The sequence below is a fragment of the Gymnoscopelus braueri genome (assembly GCF_963280865.1).
Source record: "Gymnoscopelus braueri genome assembly, chromosome: 24".
NCBI lineage: Eukaryota > Metazoa > Chordata > Actinopteri > Myctophiformes > Myctophidae > Gymnoscopelus > Gymnoscopelus braueri.
Window position 1 is genome coordinate 12,172,668 of NC_137626.1, and position 27,434 is coordinate 12,200,101.

Consider the following 27,434-nt stretch of genomic DNA (forward strand, 5'->3'; position numbering starts at 1 on the left):
TTTGAATAGCCGATTTTTTTTAAAACAGCATCATGAAGGTGCCCTCCCCCTTAAGGGTGCAGTCACACCAAACTTAAAAAAAAAAAAAATCTCCGAAGATCCACGAATGGCAACAAACCGCTCCGTTGCAATTGAGAAGCATCGGCAGAATCCGCCACATAATCAAAGGCATAATCAAAGTTCGGCGTGACTGCATCCTAACTGTACAATTGACAGCAAAAATAACAAGCTCGCGCAAGTGCGTAGGATTGGCCATTTTCACAGCGGCTTTAACCCCAAAACAATCTCACAGGTTATTTCATGTAAGAATAAAACCATGACATATTTGACGGTTCTTTTTTTTATCCAGTTGTCCCATGACGTGCCCTCTACCACCCGTTGAGCAGTACCGCATACCAGACACGTTTGAAAATGACACCTTTCTTTTTGCCCCATTAAGGACCGGGAACGCATCCGTGTGTCATTTTCAGATTTCTTTGGCTATTCAAAAATAGCAGATCTACAGGCTCGTAGCGCGGCCGCGCTATGCGCTTGTAGATCTGCTGTTTTAGATTTGTTTATAAAGCAAACATTTTTTAACTCAAATCTTTGCTTCTGGGGATTCTACAAATGTCTTCTAAAAAGCCTTTTTTTTTTTTTTTTTTTTCATGTCAAGGACCCCCAAAATTATATGTATTTGGCCGCGGACCCCCATCTCAAAATATGTTGTTCCTGGGACCCCCAGAAGCAAATATCAGAGTTAAAAATGTTCGCTTTAAAAATATATATATTCAAAGATTTGCACACATTTTCACGATTTTTCAAAAATAGCAGATCTACAAGCTCATAGTGCGGGAGTGCCGCACTATGAGCTTGTAGATCTGCTATTTTTGAATAGCCAAAGTATAAAATAATGATTAAAGTGGTTACAAATGATTTCACGGTCTTAATGTATTAACTCTTTGACTGCCAGAGTATTTTCATAAAGTACTCCCCCAGTGCCAGCAATTTTCGTGTTTTTTTATTTTTATATTTTGAATTTTTCTCATGAAAATAATTTAAGGACACATAATGTAAAGACCCAGCACAAATCCGCCACTAGAGCGCAGCACATGACAGCTTTGATCATGTCGTTGGGTCTCTCTCACCCTTCTTCATAGATTAGACAAGGAAAAACATGAAAACGGATGTGACGTCCCCCCCATTGTTTTGATCGGCGAAAATTACGTTGTGATATACGACGGCGATGACTGATCGTCACCCAGACCATAGATTATAGAAGAGAAACTGTCCGTTTGTCCGTCATACCGTGTGAAAGACCGTTTATTTACCTATTTTGGACGAAAATGACTGGGGAAAAGAATCAAAAACCGGAAACGGAATCCAGGTCATGAAACCGGATGCAGATGTCCGTGAAGTAAGTGGAACTCGAGAATAACATTGAATATTAAGCAGCATAGCGCAATCAGAGATTAAACAATGAACGCGCGTCCAGCGCGTCGAGCGCGTCGACGGCCAACTGGACAAAGTAGCACTTGACGCGTTATCGCGTCGTCCGCAGTCAAAGAGTTAGAGAGCGAGAGAGATCAATTTGTTGGGATTCAATAATTACCAATCATGATTAACTGAGGTCAAATGCTAGCTTCTTTGTCCCTTGACACCACACTTTTGAGATTTCAGAAGAAAGAAAAACAATTACCAGCACTTTAAAAATACAGTTTAAGCTTGTTAAGCAATTTCTGCAAAAGTTGTCTGAAAATAACTCTTTGCCGTAAAGTTGTGTACAGTATTAACGCACCTTGGCTAATAGAAATACATTTCTGAAGATGTGGTTACATTCTGGTATTCTAGGCAACAACAACAACAACAACATACCCCCAAAACACATAGAAGTCTTCCACCCAAACACACTCACAAAATATAAATCTGTTGAAAAAATAAACGTCTGAATTCATCCTCAGATCTGCTTCATGACAGTTAGCTTACAAAAAGAACAGTGGTTTGACTCAAGACGCTAACCTGATTTGGCTCGTTGAAATATCGATGTTGAGCACTGCATTATTTTTTTTATTTTTTCATAGAGCACCGAAGTCAAACGTCATTTACGCATCAGACCTGGGTCACGTTTCTTCGTCTCCCCAATTCTGAATTCAAACCCATTAACTCTCTCAGTGCCACGCCCCGAGATATCCCGAGTTTTTCCCGAGTACCCTCCGTGCCAGCACGAGAAATCCCGAGTTTTTACTTTTGACTGTGGTCGCGCTATTCTGTTTATTTTTCATGATCACTTTCGCTTCCTGACTCCTTGGGTTCCGGTTTCATGGCGCAGATTCCGTTTCTGGTTCTCATTTTTTTCCCGCGGTCATTTTTGGCCAGAATAGGGAAAGTCACGGTTTTTCACATGGTATAAAAAAAGAACGGAGAGGTCCACGTCTACTCTCTTTGGTCTGGGTGACGATCAGTCATCGTAGTCGTGTATCGCATCGTAATTTAGCCCGATCAACGATTGTCGAAAATGTCAACATCCGGTTATGACCGGATGTGACGTGAGCCTGTTTGGGAGGGGGCGAGTGAGCCAGTGAGGTCATCAATGTGTCGATTTGTTGCGCTCTACTGGTCGAACTGTATTATGGGTTTAAAAACCCAATCAGATTATTTATTTGAATGAAAAATTACAAAATTAAAACATTTAAAAAAACGCAAATTTCTGGCACTGGGGGAGTACTTTATGAAAATACTCTTGGCACTGAGAGAGTTAAGACCGGGAAAGAATCTGTAATTTATTTTATTTTTTTAGATTACTTTGGGCTATTCAAAAATAGCAGATCTTCAAGCTCATAGCGTGGCACCGAGTGGGGGGGGGGGGGGGGTCTCGTCCATCCACTGGAACACAAACCTTTTTACCGCAATAGACCATATTCACACGGCGGCCATTTGGCATTTCATAACTTAATGGCATTTCATAACTTGGGTGGCATTTCATTAACTTGATAGCAATATGGCCGCCGTGTGAATATGGTCTATAGGCTTCTATGCACAGCAGCCATAGTGTGAAGACACTCACAGGTGTTGCCAATGATACTAATGAAGGCTCTGTTCCATTCTTGGTCAAACAGAGTCAGGGTGCTGATGTATTGTGCGTGTTGGCTCACTGGAAACACTTCTGCTACACCAGTGGGTCTCAAAGTGGGGTCCCGGGACCCTAATGGTTCCTTAAGGCGGTTCCAAATGGTCCCTTACGGGTGTGTAACTCTGAGAGTGTACAAATGGAACCAAATGGACCTGTGAGGGTCCATTTGGTTCAATTTTGTACACTCTCAGAGTTATGGGGGTCGTGGAAATTAAAACGTCTTGAGCACTACTGTGCTGGAACAGAGCCTTCATTAGTATCATTGGTAACACCTGTGAAGGAAGTGATAATAGGGCTTTTGTGCATAGAGCCTATGGTCCATTCTGTCGCAGTCGGCAGTTGAATATGGCTCGTTTTCACCGAAAATAAGAAGAAATCCGAGCCAGATGTGTTTTTCCTACATCTCATAATAACATGGGAGTGGATGGGACTTGACTGTTTTTTTGGGGGGATGACGTCATCTTTGCTTCTATGATTCTCTCAGAGTCAAAGGGATCATTCATAGGATTAGGGAAGAGCACCCTCTAGCGTCATTAAAACAAATGATTCTAAGATGACCCCAATGGTATTCTCCATAGAGAAATGACCTCCGTGACCCAGGGGGACGAACGAGTGACGACGGTCAGGACTTCGGTTACTCTATAGGTCAGAGAATGAGACCGAGGCCATTCTCAACATCCACACCATATCTTTTACAGTCTCTTTCTGGTGTTTTTCTTTTTAATGCCCACAGTTTACAGCAGTGGTGGAAAGTAACTAAGTACATTTGCTTAAGTACTGTACTTAAGTACAATTTTGAGGTATTTGTACTTTACTTGAGTATTTCCAATCTCCAATACTTTTGCTTCTACTCCACTACATCTCAGAGGCAAATATTGTACTTTTACTCCACTACAATTATTTGAAAACTTTAGTTACTAGTTACTTTTCAGATATAAATTATGATATTATAAAAACATACATTAACCACTATTAGCCCTATTTTACACCTAGGCTATTTTCAAACATTTTAGTACTTTTACTTTTGGTACTTTAAGTACATTTTGATGCCAATACTTTTGTACTTTCACTCAAGTTCATTTCGAATTCTGGACTTTTACTTGTAACGGAGTATTTCTACATTGCAGTATTGATACTTTTACTTAAGTAAAGAATTTGAGTACTTTTTCCACCACTGGTTTACAGTGCAGTGCAGCGTTATGGTCGGTCGGTCGGTCAGTCAGTCAGTCAGCTCAGTCAGTCAGTCCCTGGCCCGTCGAAAGGCACCTGAGTTAAGCTTCCGACCCTCAGCAGAGGGTCACCAGTGCAGTGGTTCTCAAACTTTTTCCATGTCAAGGACCACCCAAAACGATACGTATTTGGCCGCGGACCCCCCATCAAAAAAAAAAGAAATATTATTCCAGGTGGGAAGCACCTTTCCCCCCAGAAGCAAAGATTTGAGTTACAAATATTCGCTTGAAAAGAATGTATAATATTCAAAAGGTTTGCACAAATTTTCCAAAAAAATTGCAGATCTACTTGTAAATCTGCTATTTTTGAATAGCCAAAGTATAAAAAGGTTAAAATTATTGTGATGCTATATTAGCCCTGGGGGTCCCCGGACCCCACTTTGAGAACCAATGCACCAGTGTAAATTCACACACATTCACCACAGCAGAGGGTCAACCAGTGTATATTATTCACACACAAACACACACACACACACACTCAACCACAGCAGGACAACACGTGTACATCAGGGTCCCTAAAATACGCGGCCGATGACTTCCAGGGTCAACGTTTTTTTTTCTTCTTCCCTTCCCCGGATCATTTTGGGACAAAATCTGTACGATAAGAGCAGCTATTTACCAACCTGTGGGGCCGTGAGGTTTATTGCAAGTGGGCCCCCAAATAATTGCCAAGAAGGCACTAAAGATTTTTAACCCATTAAGACCTGAGGCGATTCTTAAAAATGTTTTCTAAATCCTAACAGTTTTTTGGAAAAAAATGAAAAATAAAAAAAATCTAGATTTTTCAAAAATAGCAGATCTACAAGCTCGTAGCGCGGCACTCGGTGCCGCGGCACTCGGTGCCGCGCTACGAGCTTGTAGATCTGCTATTTTTGAATAGCCAAAGAAATCTAAAGTGACACAGATGCATTACAGGTCTTAATGGGTTAAAGGCCAACTAGGTAGCTTTTCAGATCTGTTTGTGTGTGTGTACACACACACACACAAACACTACCCCCCCCCGCTCCCTCAGCACCTCCCCTCTCTGACAGGTATCAAAGTGATTGCTGTCTCTGATGCACTAATTGATTAGAGAGAGAGAGCACTAACGAGCGCAGAACGAGTTTGACACTTTTGTGGCCCAATCAAATCAACTCAGTGCACAACCCAAGGGATCAATTAAGAGCTCGATGGTCGAGGCCCCCGACAGACAGAAATACATAAGCAGATATTTGCAACTCAAATCTTTGCTTCTGGGGTATTCTACAAATGTCTTCTAAATACTTTTTTTTTTTTTTTTTAATGTTGCTATAACAATAATATAATCAGTGGTTCTCAGACTTTTTTCATGTCAAGGACCCCCAAAATTATATGTATTTGGCCACGGACCCCCATCTCAAAATATTTTGTTCCAGGGACACCCCTCCAGAAGCAAAGATTAGAGTACAAATTGTTCATTTTTTTTTTTATAATAATAAAGAAATAGCAGATCTAAAAGCTCATAGCATGTCGCGCGTCATGAGCTTGTAGATCTGCTATTTTTGAATAGCCCAAAGAAATCTTAAAATGACACAGACGCGTTCCCCCGGTCTTAATGGGTAAAAAAAAAAACGCGACCACAGCAGGAACCCTGATATACGTACGTTCCACTCACTCACTCACTCACTCACATGCATAATCATTACACCGCCCCTTCCACCTGCTTCTGTCCCTCCTCCTCCTCCTCCTCCTCCTCCTCCGCCGGCGGCTCCTCGGCCTCCGGCCCGCCGCGCGGCGCCCGCCCCCCCCCCGCCCCCCCAGCCCTGCTTGTCCCAGCCGTCCGTGTTGTGCCCGTGCTTGCGCTGGTGCCTCTTGTAGTTGTCCCAGTGTCCCGTGGTGTACGGGCACTCGCCGCACAGGTACGGCTTCTCGCCCGTGTGCCGCAGCATGTGGCGCTTCAGGTTCATGCTCTGGTTGCACGAGTAGCCGCACGCGCCGCACTGGAAGGGCTTGGCGCCCGAGTGGATGCGCTCGTGCCGCCGCAGGTTGGCCAGGTTGCCGCAGGCGTAGGCGCACGACGGGCACCGGTAGGGCTTCTCGCCCGTGTGCACGCGCAGGTGGCGCTTGAGGTTGTCCAGGTGCGCCGACGTGTACTCGCAGTGCGGGCAGCGGTGGGGCTTCTCGCCCGAGTGGGTGTGCGCGTGGCGCGCCAGGTGGTTGGGGTAGTGCGATAGGAAGGGGCAGTGCGGGCAGCGGTAGATCTTGTCGGTGGGGGGCGCGCCCTCCTCCTCCTCCTCCTCCTCCGCCCGGCGGCGGCGGCGGCGGCCGCCACCGCGCCGCCTGGTCTGCTGCGGAGAAGGCGGCTCCGGGCTGCAGGGGGCGCCGTCTGCCGAGTCTTTGTTGAGGAGGTCGGCGGAGCAACCGCGGCACACCTGCAAAGATGCACGAGTAGATTTGTTAAAGCGTATTGTCACTTTAATTAAGACCTGAGGCCGATTCTACAAAAGCTCTTCTAAATCCCAACGGTTTTCTGAAAAACTTAACCCTTTAAGACCGGGGGACGCATCTGTGTAACCACTTTATCCATATTTTATACATTTGGCTATTAAAAAATAGCAGATATACAAGCTCATAGCGCGGCACCGAGTGCCGCGCTATGAGCTTGTAGATCTGCTATTTTTTTTTTTAATCGTGTTTTTTTTTTGCAAATCTTTGAATATATATCTATAAAGCAATTGTTTTTTACTCAAATCTTTGCTTCTGGGGGTCCCTGGAAAAAAATTATTTTGAGATGGGGGTCCGCAGTCAAATACATATCGTTGTGGGGCTCCTTGACACTGACATTAATATTATAGCAACATAAGTGTTTCAGAAAACTGTTTTAAACTGATTTAGAAGACATTTGTAGAATCCCCAGAAGCAATAACATTTTAGCTAGAAATGCTCGCTTTAAATATATATTCAAAGATTTGCACAACATTTTTCACGATTTAAAAAAAATAGCAGATCTACAAGCTCATAGCGCGGCACTTGGTGCCGCGCTATGAGCTTGTATATCTGCTATTTTTGAATAGCCCAACGAAATCAAAAAATGACACACAGATGCGTTCTCAGGTCTTAAAGAGTTAAGTTACTATATCAGCGGTGCTCAAACCTTTTCATGCCAAGGACCCCCAAAATGATTTGGCCGCGGACCCCCATCTCCGCGGACCCCCATCTCAAAATATGTTGTTCCAGGGCAGCTCTACAAGCTCATAACGCGGCACTCGGTGCCGCGCTATGAGCTTGTAGATCTGCTATTCTTGAATAGCCCAAAGAAATCTGAAAATGACACACAGATGCGTTCCCCCGGTCTTAACTCATTCACTGCCACTGACGTAAAAAAAGTAATTTAGGAAACATTCTCACACAGAACCCAAGATATCGTGACCTGAACATTTTGCTGCTCCATTCCCTTCTTGGTTAACTTATTACTTAAAAATCCTGTATCTCGGCTCCTGTGTACTTTTTTTTTTTTACTATGTATTTTTGGCCGAGACATGCTATTTTCAAAGGTGTATAAAAGTGATACAAACGGGAGGTCGCGATGATTTTTCTTTTCTTTTCGCGGAAGCACAGTGAACCCCTCCCATCAGGGGATCGATCATACTGGAGATAAATATTCTGTGACTACTTCAAAAAGGTATGAAAATCGAAAAAAATCACTGGCACTCAATAATGTATTTTGGCGGTGCCTTGATGGCGTCGTAATGGCTGATTTTACACTTGGTTGCACGCGGAAAATAGCCGATCTACAAGCTCACAACGCGTCGCGAGCGCCATAGCCCGCGGGAAGACCTTTTAGGTTAGGGGTGCGGTATGCGCATCTCATGCACGCGCGTGCATGAGGACCCCCCGCGCGCCCAGTTTTTGGTTTCTTTATTTCGGTTTTAGGGTTAGGATTAGGGTTAGGTTAGAGTTATGTTATTTAATTCTTATTTTTGCCTGATTTTACCGATTTATTATGAAAAAAAAAAAAAAATGGGGGGGGCGGTAGGGGGTGCGTTACCTGGGGGGAGGGGGGACGGCCGCACCCCCAGCACCCCTACTTCCCGCGGTACTGGCGAGCGCGACGCGTTGTGAGCTTGTAGATCAGCTATTTTCAACACCCGAGCACAACCAAACATAAAATGACTTGTCTTTTAGTTCAACTGGATCTCTTCTCCACTAGTCCCTCACTAACATTTTAGTCTAGTTTCTATTTGTTGAAGGAAATTGTCAATATGTTTAGTCTTAGTTTTAGTCATCCTAGCTTAGTTTTTTATTTCGTTTTTATTTCGTTTTCGTCAGTGAAAAAATAGCCTCGATCTCCAGGCTTTTATTGTTTAGTTTTGCTAAAAAATAAAAGCCTGGACCAGCGCGTCGGTGTACCCGGTATAGGAAGCGTTTAATTTCCCCAACCAACCAGAGTGCAGTGGGCGTCGCTCGTAATGTTGTGTTGACGGGGCGGGGGCTGACGGACAGATCGGTGAACCAATGGGATCAGGCGCATTCTCTCCGCGCTGATTTTAAACCCGCCCCTCTATCAGGCATGCAAACAGCCCCGAGGTGAAAAAGGTGACAACATGTGTTTTTCTTTCGGGTCAGGTGTCACACAATTGCCCTATTTGGGTTCAAAAAGGTGACTGTAGCTGAAAAGTGACACTTTTGCATGTCTGCTCTATACACAAAAGCAGGAAGGCTAGTGCAGCCTAATGAAAAAAAGGCAGTCGATGAACATTTCTCGTCATAGTTTTAGTCGACGAAATCAACACTGACACACCTGTCCGCCGTCCGCCTCCTCGCCCTTCTCCTCCAGGAGGACCGCCTCCTCCTCCAGGGTGAGGCCACAGAGGCGGCAGCACAGGGGGAACAGGAGGTCCGGCAGCGGGGCCGAGGGGGAGCCCAGACCCCCCAGCGTGTGGAGGTAGGCGGAGGAGTCCTGGGACACTCGCAGCGTCAGGTCCGACACCACCGCGTCGTCGTCCATGCTTAGGATTCGACTCCGCCCCTTTCCCTGGCTGGTCCCTGAAAAAGAAAAACACGCGCACACGCACACACACATGCACACACACACAATGAGTGGTGGAAAAAGTACTCAAATGTTTTACTTGAGTAAAAGTATCAATACTGCAATGTAGATGTACTCCGTTACAAGTAAAAGTCTGGAATTAAGTGCAGTAATAGAACAAAAGTAGTGGTATCAAAATGTACTTAAAGTACCAAAAGTAAAAGTACTAAAATGTTTGAAAATAGTATATCTACAAGCTCACAACGCGTCGCGATTCAAATAGCCTCGGTATAAAATAGGGCTAAAGTGGTTAATGTGTGTTTTATAATGTAATGATATCTGCAAAGTAACTAATAACTACAGTTTTCAAATAATTGTAGTGGAGTAAAAGTACAATATTTGCCTCTGAGATGTAGTGGAATAGAAGTAAATGTATTGGAAATACTCAAGTAAAGTACAAATCCCTCAAAGTTTGGTGCAAATCTTTGAATATATATATATTTTTGAGGAGTGGTGGAAAAAGTACTACGATCTACCAGCTCATAGCGAGCTCATAGCGCGGCACTCGGTGCCGCGCTATGAGCTTGTATATCTGCTATTTTTGAATAGCCAAAGAAATCTCGAAAATGAGTAATGGGTTAGAACTGGAGGATTTCACTGTACGCGTAGAAGCAGTGAACCGTGGCCTGCCTGGGTTTGATAAGCAGCCGACCGCAGAGACAGCATTTCTCTTCCTCTTTTCACAGCCGTTCAGTTTCGTGACGCTCCCCTCTTCGCTTCCCCTTTTTTTTAACCTTCCGCTCCTCGGTTCAGAGATGAAAGCTGGACTGTACTCTCACCATGCGGTGGTGGAGGAAGAAGAAGTACTCAGATATTTGTACTTGAGTAAAAGTAGCGGTACCGAAAATAAGGGAAGATCTCTTTCGAAAAAAGATGGTAAAAATGGTTAATGTATATATTTTGTTTTAAAAGGAGAGATGTGAAGCTATAGAAGAGAAAAGGTTAAATGTGCACCCCCATAAAAAAAAGGTTATAAATATGTATTTTATTTTTTTGAATTTTTTGTTTTGTTTGTCTCTCAATTCTGTCTGTGTTTATAAATGTGCGTCTTTTTATGTTGATTTTTGTATTATGTCAAGTGCAATCATCTGAATCTGAAACTTCAATAAAGACAAAGTTATAAAATAAAATAAAGTAGCAATACCACAATATAAAAACACTCTGTTACAAGTAAAAAGGCCTGTGTTCAAAATGTTACTTGAGTAAAAGTACAAAAGTATTGGCATCAAAATATACTAAAACTAAAAGTACTAAAATGTTTGAAGATCTGCAAGCTCACAACGCGTCGCATGTTGTGAGCTTGTAGATCGGCTATATATGGGCTATTTGAGCCTATGTATAAAATAGGGCTAAAGTGGTTAATGTATGTTTTATAATGTAATAATTTATATCTGCAAAGTAACTAAAGTTTTCAAATAATTGTAGTGGAGTAAAAGTACAATATTTGCCTCTGTGATGTAGTGGAGTAGAAGTAAATGCTCTATAGTTACTTTACACCACTGCTTCTTAGTGGTCTGTGCTTATATTTAAAACAATTTTTACACTATTACTCGAGTTCTGCTCGAAGTCTGATTATGATCCTCTGTTTAAATGTAAACTCCATTGAACTCACTAGACTTTCAAACTAAGTCACGCGAGTCAACGAACTCCCTCAACTTATTTGCATATGCAAATGAGGCTCTTCGAAATGATGCCTGCCAAGGTGGGTGACGGTGAAGCAGCTGAACTTAAAAAGGGATAGTTCACCCAAAAACATTACTTTTTTCCTATCGATTAGTCACCCCATGGAGACATGAATTCATGGATTTTCTTTTTATTTTATTTTTCATATTCCTAAGGCAATAATTTGATGACCAGCGGTTCCGGTAGGAGACACAAAGGAGACTCTTTGTGTCTCCTACCGGAACCGCTGCCGGTCATCAAATTATTGGCTTGGGAATGTGACAAAAACAAAAAAATATCCAAGAATTCAAGTCTCCATGGGGTGACTAATCGATAGGAAAAAGAAAAGTCAATTGGGGGTGAAATATCCCTTTAAAGACGGACTGGGACGTTTGCCAGAATGTTTGACCGTATGACAAAATCACAAGGCTGGTGATTACCTGCTTTGGAAAGGCCCTCATTTCCATAAAACACACACTGGTGTCACAGCTATCATTTAGGGCGGTGGTTCTCAACCAGTGCTCCGGGGACTACAAGTGGTCCTTGGGGGGGTTGCCAGGGGGTCCCCAGCGAAATTAGTCAACATCGCGTCACAAATCATTTTAACCACTCAGCTTTGGCTATTCAAAAATTGCAGATCTACAAGCTCATAGCGCGGCACCGAGTGCCGCGTTATGAGCTTGTAGATCTGCTATTTTAGAAAAATCTTGAAAATGTGTGCATATCTTTGAATATATATATATATATATATGTTTTTTTTTTTTTAAGCAAACATTTTTAACTCAAATCCTTGCTTCTGGTGGTCCCTGGAACAAAACATTTTCAGATGGGGGGCCCGTGGCCAAATGTATATCAATTTAGGGGTCCTTGGCATGAAAAGGATGAAAACTACCGATTTAGGGGATACATTAGTGTGTGTCCGTGCACAGGGGGGGGGGGGGGGGGGTTATTAGTGCAATACTGCAATATACTGCAATGTAGAAATACTCTGTTACAAGTAAAAGTCCCAAATTAAAAATGTAAAAAGGTACAAAAGTATTGGCATCAATACTTAAAGAACCAAAAGTAAAAGTACTAAAATCTTTGAAAATGGCGTCGCTTGTAGATCTGCTATTTTCAAATAAAATAGGGCTAAAGTGGTTAATGTGTGTTTTATGATGTAATCATTTATATCTGCAAAGTAACTAGTAACAAAAGTTTTCAAATAATTGTAGTGGAGTGAAAGTACAATCTGAGATGTAGTGGAGTAGAAGTATAGACAATTGGAAATACTCCAGTAAAGTAAAAAAGTACCTCAAAATCGTACTTAAGTACAGTAGTTGAGTGAATGTACTTAGTTACTTTACACCACTGGCGGGTATGACTGTCCATTTACCTTCGTCTCCTTCGGGGCCGGTCGCCTTTTTCCTCCTCGTCGTCGTCCTCCTCTTCTTCTCTCGCGCGCTGCGGCGCTGCTGCTGCTGCTGCTGTGACGGCCTCCTCTCCTGCGCCGCCGCGGCGGTGTGCATGCGCTGGTGCCTCCGCAGGTTGCCCAGGGAGCTGCAGGCGTAGCTGCACTGCGGGCAGCGGTAGGGCTTCTCGCCCGTGTGCGTGCGCGCGTGCCGCTGCAGGTTGACGCGCTGCGCCGAGGCGTACGGGCACACGGCGCAGCGGTACGGCTTCTCGCCGTCGTGCGTGCGCATGTGCCGCTTCAGGTGGTTGGAGTAGCGCGAGGAGAAGGCGCACAGGGAGCACGTGTACAGCTTGGCGGCGGGGGGCGGCGAGGAGGCCGTTGGCGAGGAGCCGTTCACCAGGGCTGTCGCCTTGCCGCCTTGCCGCCGCCGCCGCTTTCCGCCCGGCCCCGCCCCGCAGCCGGGGAGAGCGGCGACGACGGCGGCGGAGTTTGGCCCGTAGTAGGACGACGGCGACAGGCCGCCACCGAGCGCGCGGTGATCCACGTGGATGCCCTCTCCGCACGTCAGACAGTAAAGGCCCGCGCCCAAGTCCAGGCCCGCCCCTTTTCAGGAAAAGAAGGTAAAAAGAGAGGTAGATAAATAAATTATGATAATAACAACAGCTGTGGTGGGGGAAAAAAGCACTCAAATGTTTTACTTGAGTAAAAGTATCGATACTGCAATGTAGAAGTACTCCGTTACAAGTAAAAGTCCGGAATTATAAATGTACTAAAAAGTACAAAAGTATCGGTATCAAAATGGACGTTGAGTACCAAAAGTAAAAGCACTGAAATGTTTGAAAATAGCAGATATGCAATGCGTCGCATCGGCTAAATAGCCTAGGTATAAAACAGGGCTAAAGTGGTTAATGTATGTTTTACAATGCAATACATTTGTATCCGCAAAGAGATGTAGTGGAGTAGAAGTATAAAGTATAGACAATTGGAAATACTCCGGTAAAGTAAAAGTACCTCAAAATTGTACTTAAGTACAGTACTTGAGTACATGTACTTAGTTACTTTACACCACTGAATAACAATAAATAAAGAGGTGAGGGAGCACCCGGGAGCGTGGCGAATAAACGATCCGAAAATGCGTCTGTGAACATTTGGCATGAAACTATTCATAGAGTCGATACCTCGTTCATACAAGTTTCTACAACTGGAGGTCACAATGACATTTTTATTTCCACTTAAGCACAGTGAAACCCTCGGTGATTAGCAACCACCAGGGGATCGACCATACTGGAGATAAATATTCTGTGGTTCTTGAAAGATTTGTCGCAATGCTTAAAAATGCTGGCAGAAGCTACCTGCCAATAGTAGAAAGCCCCTGGCAGTGAATGTGTTAACAGGCATGGGTTAAAGTTTTGGCAAATTAGGCACAATCTACACCTCGTTAATGTATGTTTTATAATATAACAATTTATATCTGCAAAGTAACTAGTAACTAAGGTTTTCAAATAATTGTAGTGGAGTAAAAGTACAATATTTGCCTCTGAGATGTAGTGGAGTAGAAGTAAAAGTATAGACAATTGGAAATAGTCCAGGACAGTAAAAGTACCTCAAAATTGTACAGTACTTGAGTAAATGTACTTAGTTACTTTACACCACCGGTGACGAGAGGTTTTTCTACCCGACAGCAACGACGTTTAACGTAGTGCAAACACAGGGAAAAAATAAACCTATAAAACAGAGCAACTCAACTACAATGACATGACGACGACAAAACGTACCGAGATCTAAGCCCGCCCCTAAAGGCGTGTCCCCCAGGAGCTGGCCACACCCCTTGCAAGACAGGAACGCCGGGAAGGTGGAGTCCGTGCTGACGGAGGGGTCCTCCTCCACGCTGAGAGAGAAGACCGTCATGCCTGGAAGAAAATACACACACAGCGTCAGAAAGCAAAATTGGCAACACTCCAATAAAGTAAAAAATACCTCAAAATTGTACTTATAAACACATTTAGTGGCAGAGTTTTTTTTTTAACCCATTAAGACCTGGGACGCATCTGTGTCACTTTTTGATTTGAGCTATAAAAAGCATTATTTTACACTTTTGGCTATTCAAAAATAGCAGATATATGAACTTGTAGATCTGCTATTTTTTGAAGAATCAAGAAAATATGTGCAAATTGATATATATATTATTTTAAAGCGAACATTTGTAACTCAAATCTTTGCTTCTGGGGGGTCCCTGGAACAAAATATTTTGAGATGGGGGTCCGCGGCAAAATACATATCATTTTTGGGGGTCCTTGACATGAAAGATGTTAAAACAGGGTACATCTAGTGCCAGCGCTTCTTACCGTTTACGCTGATGTGTTTAGAGCTGTAGCCCATCCCTTACGGAATTATTCAGACACAATTTAAAACAGTTTTTCCAGTGCCAACATGCTGACACCAAAATAATAAACAAAATAAATAAATACCACACTGTATACATAACTCTGATCAAAAGTACAGTTTTTCAAACTAGAGAGTGGAGGGCAAGAGAGAGAGAGAGAGAGAGAGAGAGAGAGAGAGAGAGAGAGAGAGAAGAAAAACGTTTAAGTGGGTGTGTGTTTGTGTCAGTGTTGATTTCATCGACTAAAACTATGAAGAAAAATGTTCGTCGACTACCTTTTTTCACTGACAAAAACTAAATAAAAACTAAATAAAAACTAAATAAAAACTAAGCTATGATGACTAAAACTAAGACTAAATATATTGGCAATTTCGTCAACAAATAAAAACTAGACTAAAATGTTAGTGAGGGACTAGTGGAGAAGATTTCCAGTAGAGAACTAAGACAAGTTATTTTATGTTTGGTTGCCCTCAGGTGTTGCGCTCTGAAAATAGCAGATCTACAAGCTCACGACGTGTTGTGAGCTTGTAGATCTGCTATTTTCAGCATGCAACCAAGTGTAAAATCAGCCATTACGACGCCATCAAGGCACCGCCACAATACATTTTAGTCGACTAAATCAACTGTAGGTTTAGTCGACTAAAATCTTATTGCGAACGCAGCGGAAGGAGGCGCGCCTCCGCGCAAGTGGAGCTTACTATGAAACCGTGCTCGGGTTGAGTCTCTGTGTCTCTGTGTGCACTGTGTCTCTGTCTGTGTCTCTGTGTGCACTGCCTGCGTGCAGCTCCTCTGAGATAAGTAAATGTCTAATTTAGACGTACCATACATCAAATGAAAGGTCTTTGAAAACTGAACACACCTGTCAAGGTTGCGTTTAAGCCCGCCCCTTCCCCCGGAAGCCACGCCCCGGAGAAGGCTCCTAAAAACTCCCCATTGAAACCCCATGTTAAATGAAAAGTGCCCGAACAAATACTTCGGGCTCGGATTTTGGCTCCGCCCCCCGGAAGTGGGTGAAACAGGCACTTCAAACACTTTGTTGAATTGTTCAAAAACATTAAAAGTTTTTTTTTTGTGAATTTCTATTTTTCTAAGATGCTCATTTTAACGCAGATTTTTTTTGTATTTCTTTATTGGTTACTTTTTTTTTAAATATTTTTTTTCATATTTATTTAAATTTGTTTGCGTTCGCTTCCCGCGTTCGCGCGTCTTACTTGTGATATTTAGTCGACTAAAACTAGACAAAAACTAAAACATTTCAGGTGACTAAAATATGACTAAAACTAAATGGAATTTTATTCAAAAGACTGACTAAAACTGAATCAAAATTTGCTGTCAAAATCAACACTAGTGTGTGTGTGTGTGTGTGTGTGTGTGTGTGTGTGTGTGTGTGTGTGTGTGTGTGTGTGTGTGTGTGTCACTGACCTGCATCTCGGTCCAGGCCCATGATCTCAGAGTCTCCAAACTCCAGCTCTCCACTCAGAAGGAAGTCACGCTCCAGAACCAGACAGCCTGGCTCGCACACCACTGCCCCATCCTCCGTCTCAACTACACACACACACACACACACACACACACACACACACACACACACACACACACACGCACGTACAAATGTACAAATATTAGCATAACTTAGTCACAGACAGTGGTGGAAAGTAAAAAATCTTGAGGTACTTTTACTTTACTGGAGTATTTCCAATTTTCAATACTTTTACTTCTACTCCACTACATCGCAGAGACAAATATTGTACTTTTACTCCACTACAATTTTTAGTTACTAGTTACTTTGCAGTTTTTGATTATAATTACAAAACCACTAATATACAGTATACATACTTTGGCAGTTTGAAAATAGCCGATCTACAAGCTCACAATGCGTAGCGATGCGACGCGTTGTGAGCTTGTAGATCTGGTATTTTCAAAGGATTTTTATACATTTTACACATTTGAAAACTTGTGGAATTCGACCTTCTGCATATAAGTACTTCAACTTTTGGTACTTTAAGTACATGTTGATACCAATACTTTTGTACTTTTACTCAAGTACATTTTGAATACCATACTTTTACTTGTAATAGAGTATTTTTACACTGCTGTATTGATACTTTTACTTAAGTAAAACATGTGAGTACTTTTGCCACCACTGGTTCACAGGGACCTTCTCCATTGACTAGTACAGTGGTTTTCAACCTTTTTCATATCAAGGTCCATTATTTATCCGGCATTTGAGCCATGGAGCCACCATTTGATGAGATTTAGCCTCTCAGACCCAAAACTTCCAAATATTTTGTTATCGGTGGATAAGCATTTTGTCCACAATTCCATGTTGTGTAAATGTTGGTAGTCCAGTGTTGATTTCGTCGACTAAAACTATGACGAAAAATGTTCGTCGACTACCTTTTTTTACTGAAGAAAACTAAATAAAAACTAAATAAAAACTAAGCTATGATGACTAAAACTAAGACTAATTATATTGACAATTTCGTCAACAAATAGAAACTAGACTAAAATGTTAGTGAGGGACTAGTGGAGAAGAGATCCAGTAGAACTAAAAGACAAGTCCTTTTGTGTTTGGTTACGCTCGGGTGTTGTGCTCTGAAAATAGCAGATCTACAAGCTCACAACGCATCGCGCTGCGACCCGTTGTGAGCTTGTAGATCGGCTATTTTCAGCATGCAACCAAGTGTAAAATCAGCCATTACGACGCCATCAAGGCACCGCCAAAATACATTTTAGTCGACTAAATCAACAGTAGATTTAGTCGACTATAATCTTATGATATTTAGTCGACTAAAACTAGACAAAAACTAAAACATTTCTGGTGACTAAAATATGACTAAAACTAGATGTAATTTTATTGAAAAGACTAAAACTAAATCAAAATTTGGTGTCAAAATCAAGTCTAGTTGGTACCATATGAGAGATAACGAATCAACGACGATAACGAGCCAACGAATCGACTCATCAACAGCTGAAATGTAGAAGTTCAGAAGCACCAGGGGGTCTGCGGGAAGTGTGAAGGGAAAATAGAGGAAGTGGAGAGAGGACAAGAGGAAACGAGAGAGGGAGAGCACCACGCCGTCAGACAAGCAAAGGAAGTTGGTTTGGACGAGATAAGTGTGGAGGAGGATGGGGAGTCGAGAGGAGGCCCTGAGCGAGCGAGAGAGCGAGAGAGCGAACGGAGAAGACAGCAGGAGATTAGGAGGTGGTGACCTGTGTTGTCATGTCTGCTTATTATATTATAAGCGACTTTGGGCTTGTGGGTTTTTTTTTTTGGGCTCGTTTCGAAAAGTGTAGTTGCTTATCTGGGCTCGTTTCCTAAATGTCGTTTAAACCAGTGGTTCTCAAACAGTTTCGTGTCAAGGGCCAGGCACGCGCACACATAGACATGAAAGGGGGCTTGAGCCCCTGCCCTTTTACCCGTCGGTAAAAAAAGTGACCTCTCCAGACTAGAAAAACATAAAAAATAAATCTACTACCCCAAAAGATTTATTTTAACTGCCCCTAGCGGCCTAACGGTAAGGCCGAGGGAAATGGCAGTGTATGTGCTGGATGCAGCTCAAAGTGAACTGTACTCAGGTATCTAGTTTGTCGCCGTCCAATCTTCCTAGCCCGTGTTATTAAAGAAAAACGGGCGACAATGGCCAAAACTCAATCAAAAATTGGCGATCAAAAATCGGCGAGAGTACCCGTTTTTTATGTTTTGGCCATTATCTCTGGAACAGAAGGTCCAATCTGCTCAGTTCAACGCTTGTTGGATGTGTGACTTTGAGGACATTAAGCACGTCACATTTTCAGGTTATTTTGGGGTTTTCAGGCCTAAAAGTATGGTAAATTGTTCGGTGCCCTTTTGAAATTCCAGCCCCTGCCACTCCAAATCCCTCTGTCAAGCACCCCCCCCAAATGAATGTGTATTTGTCCACAAACCCCCTTCTGAAACGATCATTTGTGCCAGGGACCCCCATACCAGATGTGTTTTTTTTAAATGTTCCAAAAATATTATAATTTTTTCTCCTCAAAATTATTTTGAAAATAGCCGATCTACTGTACAAGCTCACAACGCGTCGCAATGCGACGCGTTGTGAGCAGTGGTGGAAAGTAACTAAGAACATTTACTCAAGTACAGTACTGAAGTACAATTTTGAGGTACTTTTACTTTCCTGGACTATTTCCAATTGTCTATACTTTTACTTCTACTCCACTACATCTCAGAGGCAAATAATGTACTTTTACTCCACTACAATTATTTGAAAACTTTAGTTACTAGTTACTTTGCATATATAAATGTATTACATTATAAAACATACATTAACCACTTTAGCCCTATTTTATACCTTGGCTATTTGAAAATAGCCGATCTACTCACAACGCGTCGCGACGCGTTGTGAGCTTGTGATCTGCAATTTTCAAACATTTTAGTACTTTTACTTTTGGTACTTTAAGTCCATTTTGATACCAATACTTTTGTACTTTTACTCAAGTAAATTTTGAATTCTGGACTTTTACTTGTAAAAGAGTACAGAGTACTTCTACATTGCAGTATTGATACTTTTACTTAAGTAAAACATTTGAGTACTTTTTCCACCACTGGTTGTGAGCTTATAGATCGGCTCTTTTCAAATAGCCATCATGTGGCCTATTATAGTCACTTCTTTTGGGCTTGTTTCTCTCGCAACATCTGGCAACACTGGTGGTGACGGAATAGCAAACACAGAGAGTGGATGAAATTGCATTGCGGCGCGTTGTGAGCTTGTAACCTATAATTGACGTATAGGTTACTCGTGTGGCCTATTATAGTCGCTTCTTTTGGGCTCGTTCTCATAGACCTGGTTGCTTGTTTCTCTCGAAAATCTGGCAACGCTGGTGGTGACGGAGTGGCGAAACACAGGGAATGGATGAAATTAAAAACAGAACAGAGGGGGGGGGCAGTGGTGGAAAAAGTACTGAAATTCTTTACTTAAGTAAAAGTACCAATACTGCAATACTGTATAAAAAGTAAAAGTGTATCAGAATTTAAAATGGACTTGAGTAAAAGTGCAAAAGCATTGGCATCAAAATGTACTTAAAGTACCAAAAGTAAAAGTACTAAATATTTGAAAATAGCAGATCTACAAGCTCACAATGCGTCGCAAGCTTGTGGATCTGCTTTTTTCAAATAGTCTATGTATAAAATAGGGCTAAAGTGGTTAATGTATGTTTCATTTTATCATAGTTTATCTGAAAAGTAACTAAAGTTTTCAAGTAAATGTAGTGGAGTAAAAGTACAATATTTGCCTCTGAGATGTAGTGGAGTAGAAGTGAAAGTATTGGAAATACTCAAGTAAAGTACAAATACCTCAAAATTGTATTTAAGTAAATGTACTTAGTTACTTTCCACCACTGGGGAGGGGGAGATAATGAGGACAGGAATGGACTCAGACACAGGAAGGACAAGAGAGAGGAGGGGAGCAGGGAGGGAATGAGGGAAGGAAGGAGGAGACGAACAGCGGAGCGGGGCAGAAGGGAGGAGGGACCGGGGTCAGAGGTCGGGCAGGGGTGATCGGCACGGACTCCGTGTACAGGAAGCAGGGAGACAGGAAACAGGGAGAGATGAGGAAGAGAGAGGAAACGGTAGTCCGAGAGGGCCAGGACGTTGATGATGAGATAACTAGCGAGCGAGCGAACACACACACACACACACACCATTTTTTTAAGTAAAAGTATCAATAGCACAATGTAGAAGTACTCTGTTGCAAGTAAAAGGCCTGTGTTCAAAATGTTACTCGAGTAAAAGTACAAAAGTATTGGCATCAAAATATGCTCAAAATATGCTTAAAGTACCAAAAGTAAAAGTAATAAAATGGTTGAAAATAGCCGATCTACAAGCTCACAACCCGTCGCGAGCTTGTAGATCGGCTATTTTCTAATAGCCTATGTATGAAATGGGGCTAAAGTGGTTAATGTGTGTTTTATAATATAATAATTTATATCTGCAAAGTAACTAGTAACTTAAGTTTTCAAATAAGTGTAGTGGAGTAAAAGTACAATAATTGCCTCTGAGATGTAGTGGAGTGGAAGTAAAAGTATTGAAAATGGGAAATACTCCAGTAAAGTAAAAGAAAATCCTCAAAAGTGAACTCAAGTACAGTACTTGAGTAAATGCACTCCGTTACTTTACACCACCGCACACACACACACACACGTGGACAGAATGTCTGCAATATTGTCTCACTGCCCGTCTGACATACAGACATCAGCCTTTGATGGAGAGAACGTATAGATTCAACACAAACCCAACATAAGGCTTTTCAATATTTTTTAACCCATTAAGACCTGGAACGCATCTGTGTCACTTTTTCATTTGAGCTAAAAAGCATTATTTTACACTTTGGCCATTCAAAAATAGCAGATCTACGAGCTTGTAGATCTGCTATTTTTGAAAAATCGTGAAAATGTGTGCAAATCTTTGTATATGTATTGTTTAAAGCGAACATTTTTAACTCTATTCTTTGCTTCTGGGGGTCCCTGGAACAAAATATTTTGAGATGGGGGTCCGCGGCCAAATTCATATAATTTTGGGGGTCCTTCACATGAAAAGTTTGAAAACCACTGATATAGAAACATACGTTTTTCAGAAAACTGTTTTAGGGCACGCTCTCACCAAAACATGGTCGGCTAGCGTTAAACGCAGGTTGTGCGCGGCCACAGTTTTTTGCAGCCAGCGGATTCTAAAAAACGGGAGTGACGCGCCTGTCACTCACTTTCAGGACCCTCCCCGTAGCCCGCACCGCCTGCTGCCTTGAGCACCATGGTGCTTCCTGAGTCTTGAGACGGTCCGCCTTCCACTCACCCGATTGGAGAGAGGAGGAAAATCAGCTCCTGCCTCCAGCAGTTTTCTGCTTCAAATGGACAAGTCGTGCAGAGCAGATAAACGCAAGGTCTGCGCGACAGGCGGAAAGATCCGCTTATGCTCCGGAAGCATAAAACTGCTGGAGGCAGGAGCTCATTTTCTCCCTCTGTCCAATCGGGTGAGTGGAAGGCGGACCGTCCCAAGACTCAGGAAGCAACATGGTGCTCAAGGCAGCAGGCGGTGCGGGGTACGGGGAGAGTCCTGAAAGTGAGTGACAGGACACTCCCGTTTTTTTAGAATCCGCTGGCTGCAAAAAACTGTGGCCGTGCACAACCTGCGTTTAACAGCGGCCAGCCAACTTTTGGTGAGAGCGCGCCCTTAGAAGACATTTTGCAGAATCGGAACCTCACGCCTCAATGGGTTAATTGCCAAATTACTAAAATTGCCAAAATAACAGCCAAAGTGTAAAATAATGCTTCTTAGCTCAAATAAAAAAAATGACTCTGATGCGTTCCAGGTCTTAATGGGTTAAAGCCACACTTTCTAACGATCACGTCTTACCCCCAGTGGTGGAAAAAGTACTCAGATATTTTACTAAGTAAAAGTAGCAATACCACAATATAAAAATACTCTGTTAGGGCGCGCTCTCACCGCACTTTTATTTTACCTCTGGGGCAGAATCTGCCAATGCTTTGTCAATGCAAATGCGTGGATTCCTGGTCTTGCGGATTTTTTCCAAGAATCCACGCATTTGCATTGACAAAGCATTGGCAGATTCTGCCAATGCTTTGTAAAATAAAAGTGCGGTAGGGCGCGCTCTCACCGCACTTTAAGTATATTTTGATGCCAATACTTGTGTACATTTACTCAAGTGCATTTTCAATTCCAGACTTTTACTTGTAACGGACTCACAGAGTATTTCTATATTGCGGTATTGATGCTTTTACTTAAGTAAAAAATGTGAGTACTTTTTACACTGATCAGAGGTCTCATTTACAACAAACCAACTCACATTTCACCGGCTGTGGGTTCGACTGCTTCCTCCTCGGCATCTTCCTCTCTTCCTCTGCCTCACTTTCTCTCTCTCACACTCACACTCACACACACACACACACGGATCCTGTGGTCGTGACGGCAGTCAGTCAGTCAACCAGCCAACGGCCTAACTGAGCATGTCATCATCATCATCATCACCCTCCTCTTCCTCCAACGAGCAGCATCGGTGTCATCATCACCATTCTGGGGCCATGGCTACAGCCTGAAAAAAAGGAAACATTACACCAGTTTATAACATTGTTATTACACCATTCTGGGGCCATGGCTACACCCTGAAAAAAATGAATTATTACACCAGTTTATAACATTGTTATTAGACCATTCTGGGGCCATGGCTACACCCTGAAAAAGAGGAATTATTAAGACCAAGTTTGATCCACAGATCCTACAGCTTCTCCCACTGCTGTAGTTTAACACACCTCTTAGCCACCCCCCCCCCCCCCCCCAGTTTGCCCTGCAATGTCGCCAGCAAAGCCCGTATTTCTCCAAACAAGTACAAATACAAAATATAAGATGCTTACCCGCTTGCCCCAAATGTCAACCAGGTGTCCGGGGTATTTTTGCAATGTATTAGTCCATATCTTTCAATAAAGAAGTGTTTTAATCCCATCTGTGTCTGAACGCCATTCCCCCCCGTCGTTTACTTCCTGTTTACATTGAGTGTAATTCCAACTTTCAAGGGATGCGCCCCGTAACTACCGCCCGTTGGGAACTTCCGACAGAATCGGCCACAGACACTTCCTTACTGAGAAATATGGACTAATACATTGCACAAACACGCCGTACGCCTAGGTAACATTTGGGGCAAGCGGGTAAGCACCTTATATTTTGCATTTGTACATGTTCGGAGAAATACGGGCTTTACTGGCGACATTCCAGGGCAAACGGGGGGGGGGGTGGTCGCTAAGACTCTCGTAGATACGGACCGAAAGTAAAAGTCAAGACTCGATCAAACACATACGATAGTCTTGATCTAAAGGCCAAATCGAACATGAATGAATACAAACGACATTTCTGTCTCGTATTAACGTGGACCGGGTGACTCATTCTTTGTTATTGTTCCCACGGCGAATAATAGACGGAGCCATGTTGGTTATATAGGTATAGCTTCTTTTTTTGGAGGAGTTCTCCAAGGCAGTTTTTTTAGGATGTTAAAGTTGTAGTTTTTCCCAGCGCTGTGGTGTGGTGTGTGACACGCGTGTGAGCGGCCGATCCGCTGTCAGACTCACCCTGCCTGGTGTCGTTACAGGAGAATGTCCAGAACTTCCACAGATTGAGATCAAACTCCAACTGGAGAGCCTTTTGTTGCCAAAGAGCCAAACGCACACTAGCTGCTGCTGCTGCTGAGCTGTGTTCCGTGAGCAACCATAGCTTAACAAGTATAAGACTTCCGGTGGACGATCTCTTCACAATAAGAGTATCCTCTAGAGTAAAAAGAAGCCATTGAAAACCAGTGGTGGAAAGTAACTGAGTACATTTACTTAAGTACTGTACTTAAGTACAATTTTGAGGTATTTGTACTTTACTTGAGTATTTCCAATTTCCAATACTTTTACTTCTACTCCACTACATCTCAGAGGCAAATTTTGTACTTTCACTCAACTACAATTATTTAAAAACTTTAGTTACTAGTAGTTACTTTTCAGATATCAATTATTACATCATAAAACATTCATTAACACAATTACCCATATTTTAAACCTCGGCTATTTGAAAATAGCCGATCTACAAGCTCACAATGCGTCGCGATGCGACGCGTTGTGAACTAGTAGATCTGCTATTTTCAAACATTTCAGTACTTTTACTTTTGGTACTTTAAGTACATTTTTATACCAATACTTTTGTACTTTTACTCAAGTAAATTTAGATTTACGGACTTTTACTTGTAACAGAGTACTTCTACATTGCAGTATTGATACTTTTACTTAAGTAAAACATTTGAGTACTTTTTCCACCACTGTTGAAAACCATTGAAAAACGGTTCATTTTCACATAAAACTATATATTAAGCATTTAAACGAAGCTATACAACACAAATTGTGTTTCTGTGTAACATAAACGGTTTTAATAACATTCATAATTTATCTAAATGGATAAATGCTGTTGTAATGTATGTCTTTTAAAAAAACATAAAATACGATTATCTTATTCTGAAGGCAACCGGAAACCGTATATTTGCTAGCTCCAGAACCGGATGTCCTGTAGTTGTTTACGGAACGGAGCTCTGCTGCTGCTGGCTGGCTGCACACTTCCTGGAGTGACGTCACGTCGCTTCAAGGTGTGTGGTGGGTATTGTAGTCCTAAATAAAAACCGGTGTCCGAGCGTCAGTGGTGGGAAAAGTACTACATTTTTTACTTAAGTAAAAGTAAGAAATACTCTGTTACAGGTTAAAAGTCTGGAATTCAAAATGTACTTGAGTAAGAGTAAAAATTTACTTAAAGTACTAAAAGTAAAAGTACTCATTATGCAGAATGTCCCATTTCAAGTTTTCAAATGTATACAAAATATTTTTGAAAATGGCAGATCTACAAGCTCATTGTGACGCATTGTGAGCTTAGATCTGCTATTTTCAAATGGACACAATGTATATAGGGCTGAGTGGTTAATGCATGTTTTGTAATAATAATCAAAATCTACAAAGTAACTAGTAACTAAAGCGTTCAAATAATTGTAGTGGAGTAAAAGTACAATATTTGGATCCAAGATGTATAGTGGAGTAGAAGTAGAACTATTGGAAATTGGAAATACTCAAATGAAGTACAAATACCTCAAAATTGTACTTAAGTACAGTATAAGTAAATGTACTTAGTTACTTTCCACCACTGGGTACAACAATAATTCCACAAGTGACAATTAACAGGGTCAAAGCTCAGAAGATGACGAAGACGATAAAGATGAAGGACCACACTGGAAATAAGTTCTGGAACTTCATTGCGTACTATTCTTTTTTACAGATAATGAACAAACAACCATGTTTATGCACATGCTTTATTGTCAATAGTTCAATCAGCTTGAGGAACCAAATATAACAGGGCACTACTTCTCCTGTGACTTGTTCTTTTCTGTCGCCCTATTTCTTTGACTGGTTGGTGTGCAGTGCACGTTCTTGATATGCATTTCATAGCTTCTCATTGTGTGTTTAAGTGTTGCACCCCCTAGTGGTCGATTTCTTCAATTAAACTTTCAGGACATGTTTTAGGTAGGCTACTGTAATGGGTATTCAGTAAATGGTGTTTTTTACTTAAGTAAAAGTATCAATACTGCAATGTAGAAATACTCTGTTACAAGTAAAAGTCCGGAATTCAAAATTTACTTGAGTAAAAGTTACTTTGTAGATTTTGATTAATATAACAAAACACACATTAACCACTTCAGCCCTATTTACATTTTGGACAATTGAAAATAGCAGATCTACAAGCTCACAGTGCGTCGCGATGCTACGCACTGTGAGCTTGTAGATCTTCTGTTTTCAAAAGATTTTTATACGTTTGAAAACTTGAAATGGGACATTCTTCATAATGAGTGCTTTTACTTTTGGTAATTTAAGTACATGTTGATGGCAATACTTTTGTACTTTCACTCAAGTACATTTTGAATTCCGGACTTTTACTTGTAACAGAGTATTTCTATATTGCAGTATTGATACTTTTACTTAAAGGGATATTTCACTTTCAAAAAAACTTTGGGTCATTTTATCGTCTACTCAGGCTTTTGTGAGCCCCCCAGACCGTTTTTAAGTTGCTTGATTCATTATTTAGATATTTTGTTTTAATTTTATCAGACACGCCCCCTTCCTATACAAACCCATTATATCTTCAACTCAATTTTTAGCATGTTAGATTAATCAAAAACACCCGTCCTTGGTTCTGGTGACTCACCCTGCCCTCCTAATGCGCGAGGGGGCCGTGTTTTTTTTATAACTTTTTTCATTTATTTTGAATATTTTTTGGGGGAAATAAAAATAAATAAATACAATTAAAATTTCTATAAAATAAATGAAAAAAGTAATCGAAAAAACGCGTATTAGGAGGGCAGGGTGAGTCACCAGAACCAAGGACGGGTATTTTTGATGAATCTAACATGTTAAAAATTGAGTTTGAAGTTATAATGGGTTTGTATAGGAAGGGGGCGTGTCTGATAAAATGAATATCAAATGTATAAATACTGAATCAAGAAATTTAAAAATGGTCTGGGGGGCTCACAAAAGCCTGAGTAGACGATAAAATGACCAATAGTTTTTTTTAAAGTGAAATATCCCTTTAAGTAAAAAAAAATTGTACATTTTCCACCTCTGATAATAGTTCTAACGTGTCATGAGTGATAGATAACGGTCACTTCCAGCAAAATGTCCACCCCTTAGTTTATAGTGTACTGTAGACTACTTTTAAAACTCAATTCATATTCATCTGAGCACACTCCTCACAAACCTGCTGTTGACTTTTCATCCTCAATCTTAAAGGAGTAGTTCACCCAAAAAACGACTTATTTTCTATCAATTACACACCCCATGAAGCACTGAACTCATGGAGATTTTTTAGTTTTTGTCACATTTTCTAAGCCAATCATTTGATGACTGGCGGAAAGATGCTAATAATGTATCCAGGTGGGAGACACAAAGGAGACTCCGTGTCTCCTACCAGAGAGACCGCCGGTGATAAAGGTTTTGGCTCAGGAATAAGACAAAAACAAAATCTCCATGCTTCATGGGGTGTGTAATTGATAGAA

At 41.7% G+C, this 27,434-nt stretch overlaps 1 protein-coding gene across 1 annotated transcript in view; it reads right to left on the reverse strand.

Annotated features, from left to right (window-relative positions):
* Positions 1-22,875, reverse strand: part of LOC308080473 (zinc finger protein 513-like) — a gene marked incomplete at its 3' end in the record, with an annotated part of 31,386 nt that extends 8,511 nt beyond the window's left edge. The window contains exons 1-6 of the mRNA XM_080422370.1: positions 22,665-22,875; positions 16,246-16,368; positions 14,216-14,350; positions 12,423-13,043; positions 9,098-9,342; positions 5,988-6,728 (exon numbers count right to left, since the gene is read on the reverse strand). Of these exons, the coding sequence (XP_080278496.1) occupies positions 5,988-6,728; positions 9,098-9,342; positions 12,423-13,043; positions 14,216-14,350; positions 16,246-16,368; positions 22,665-22,704 (1,905 nt within the window). The 5' untranslated portion in view covers positions 22,705-22,875. The remainder of the gene's footprint in view (positions 1-5,987; positions 6,729-9,097; positions 9,343-12,422; positions 13,044-14,215; positions 14,351-16,245; positions 16,369-22,664) is intronic.
* Positions 22,876-27,434: the final 4,559 nt, after the last annotated feature.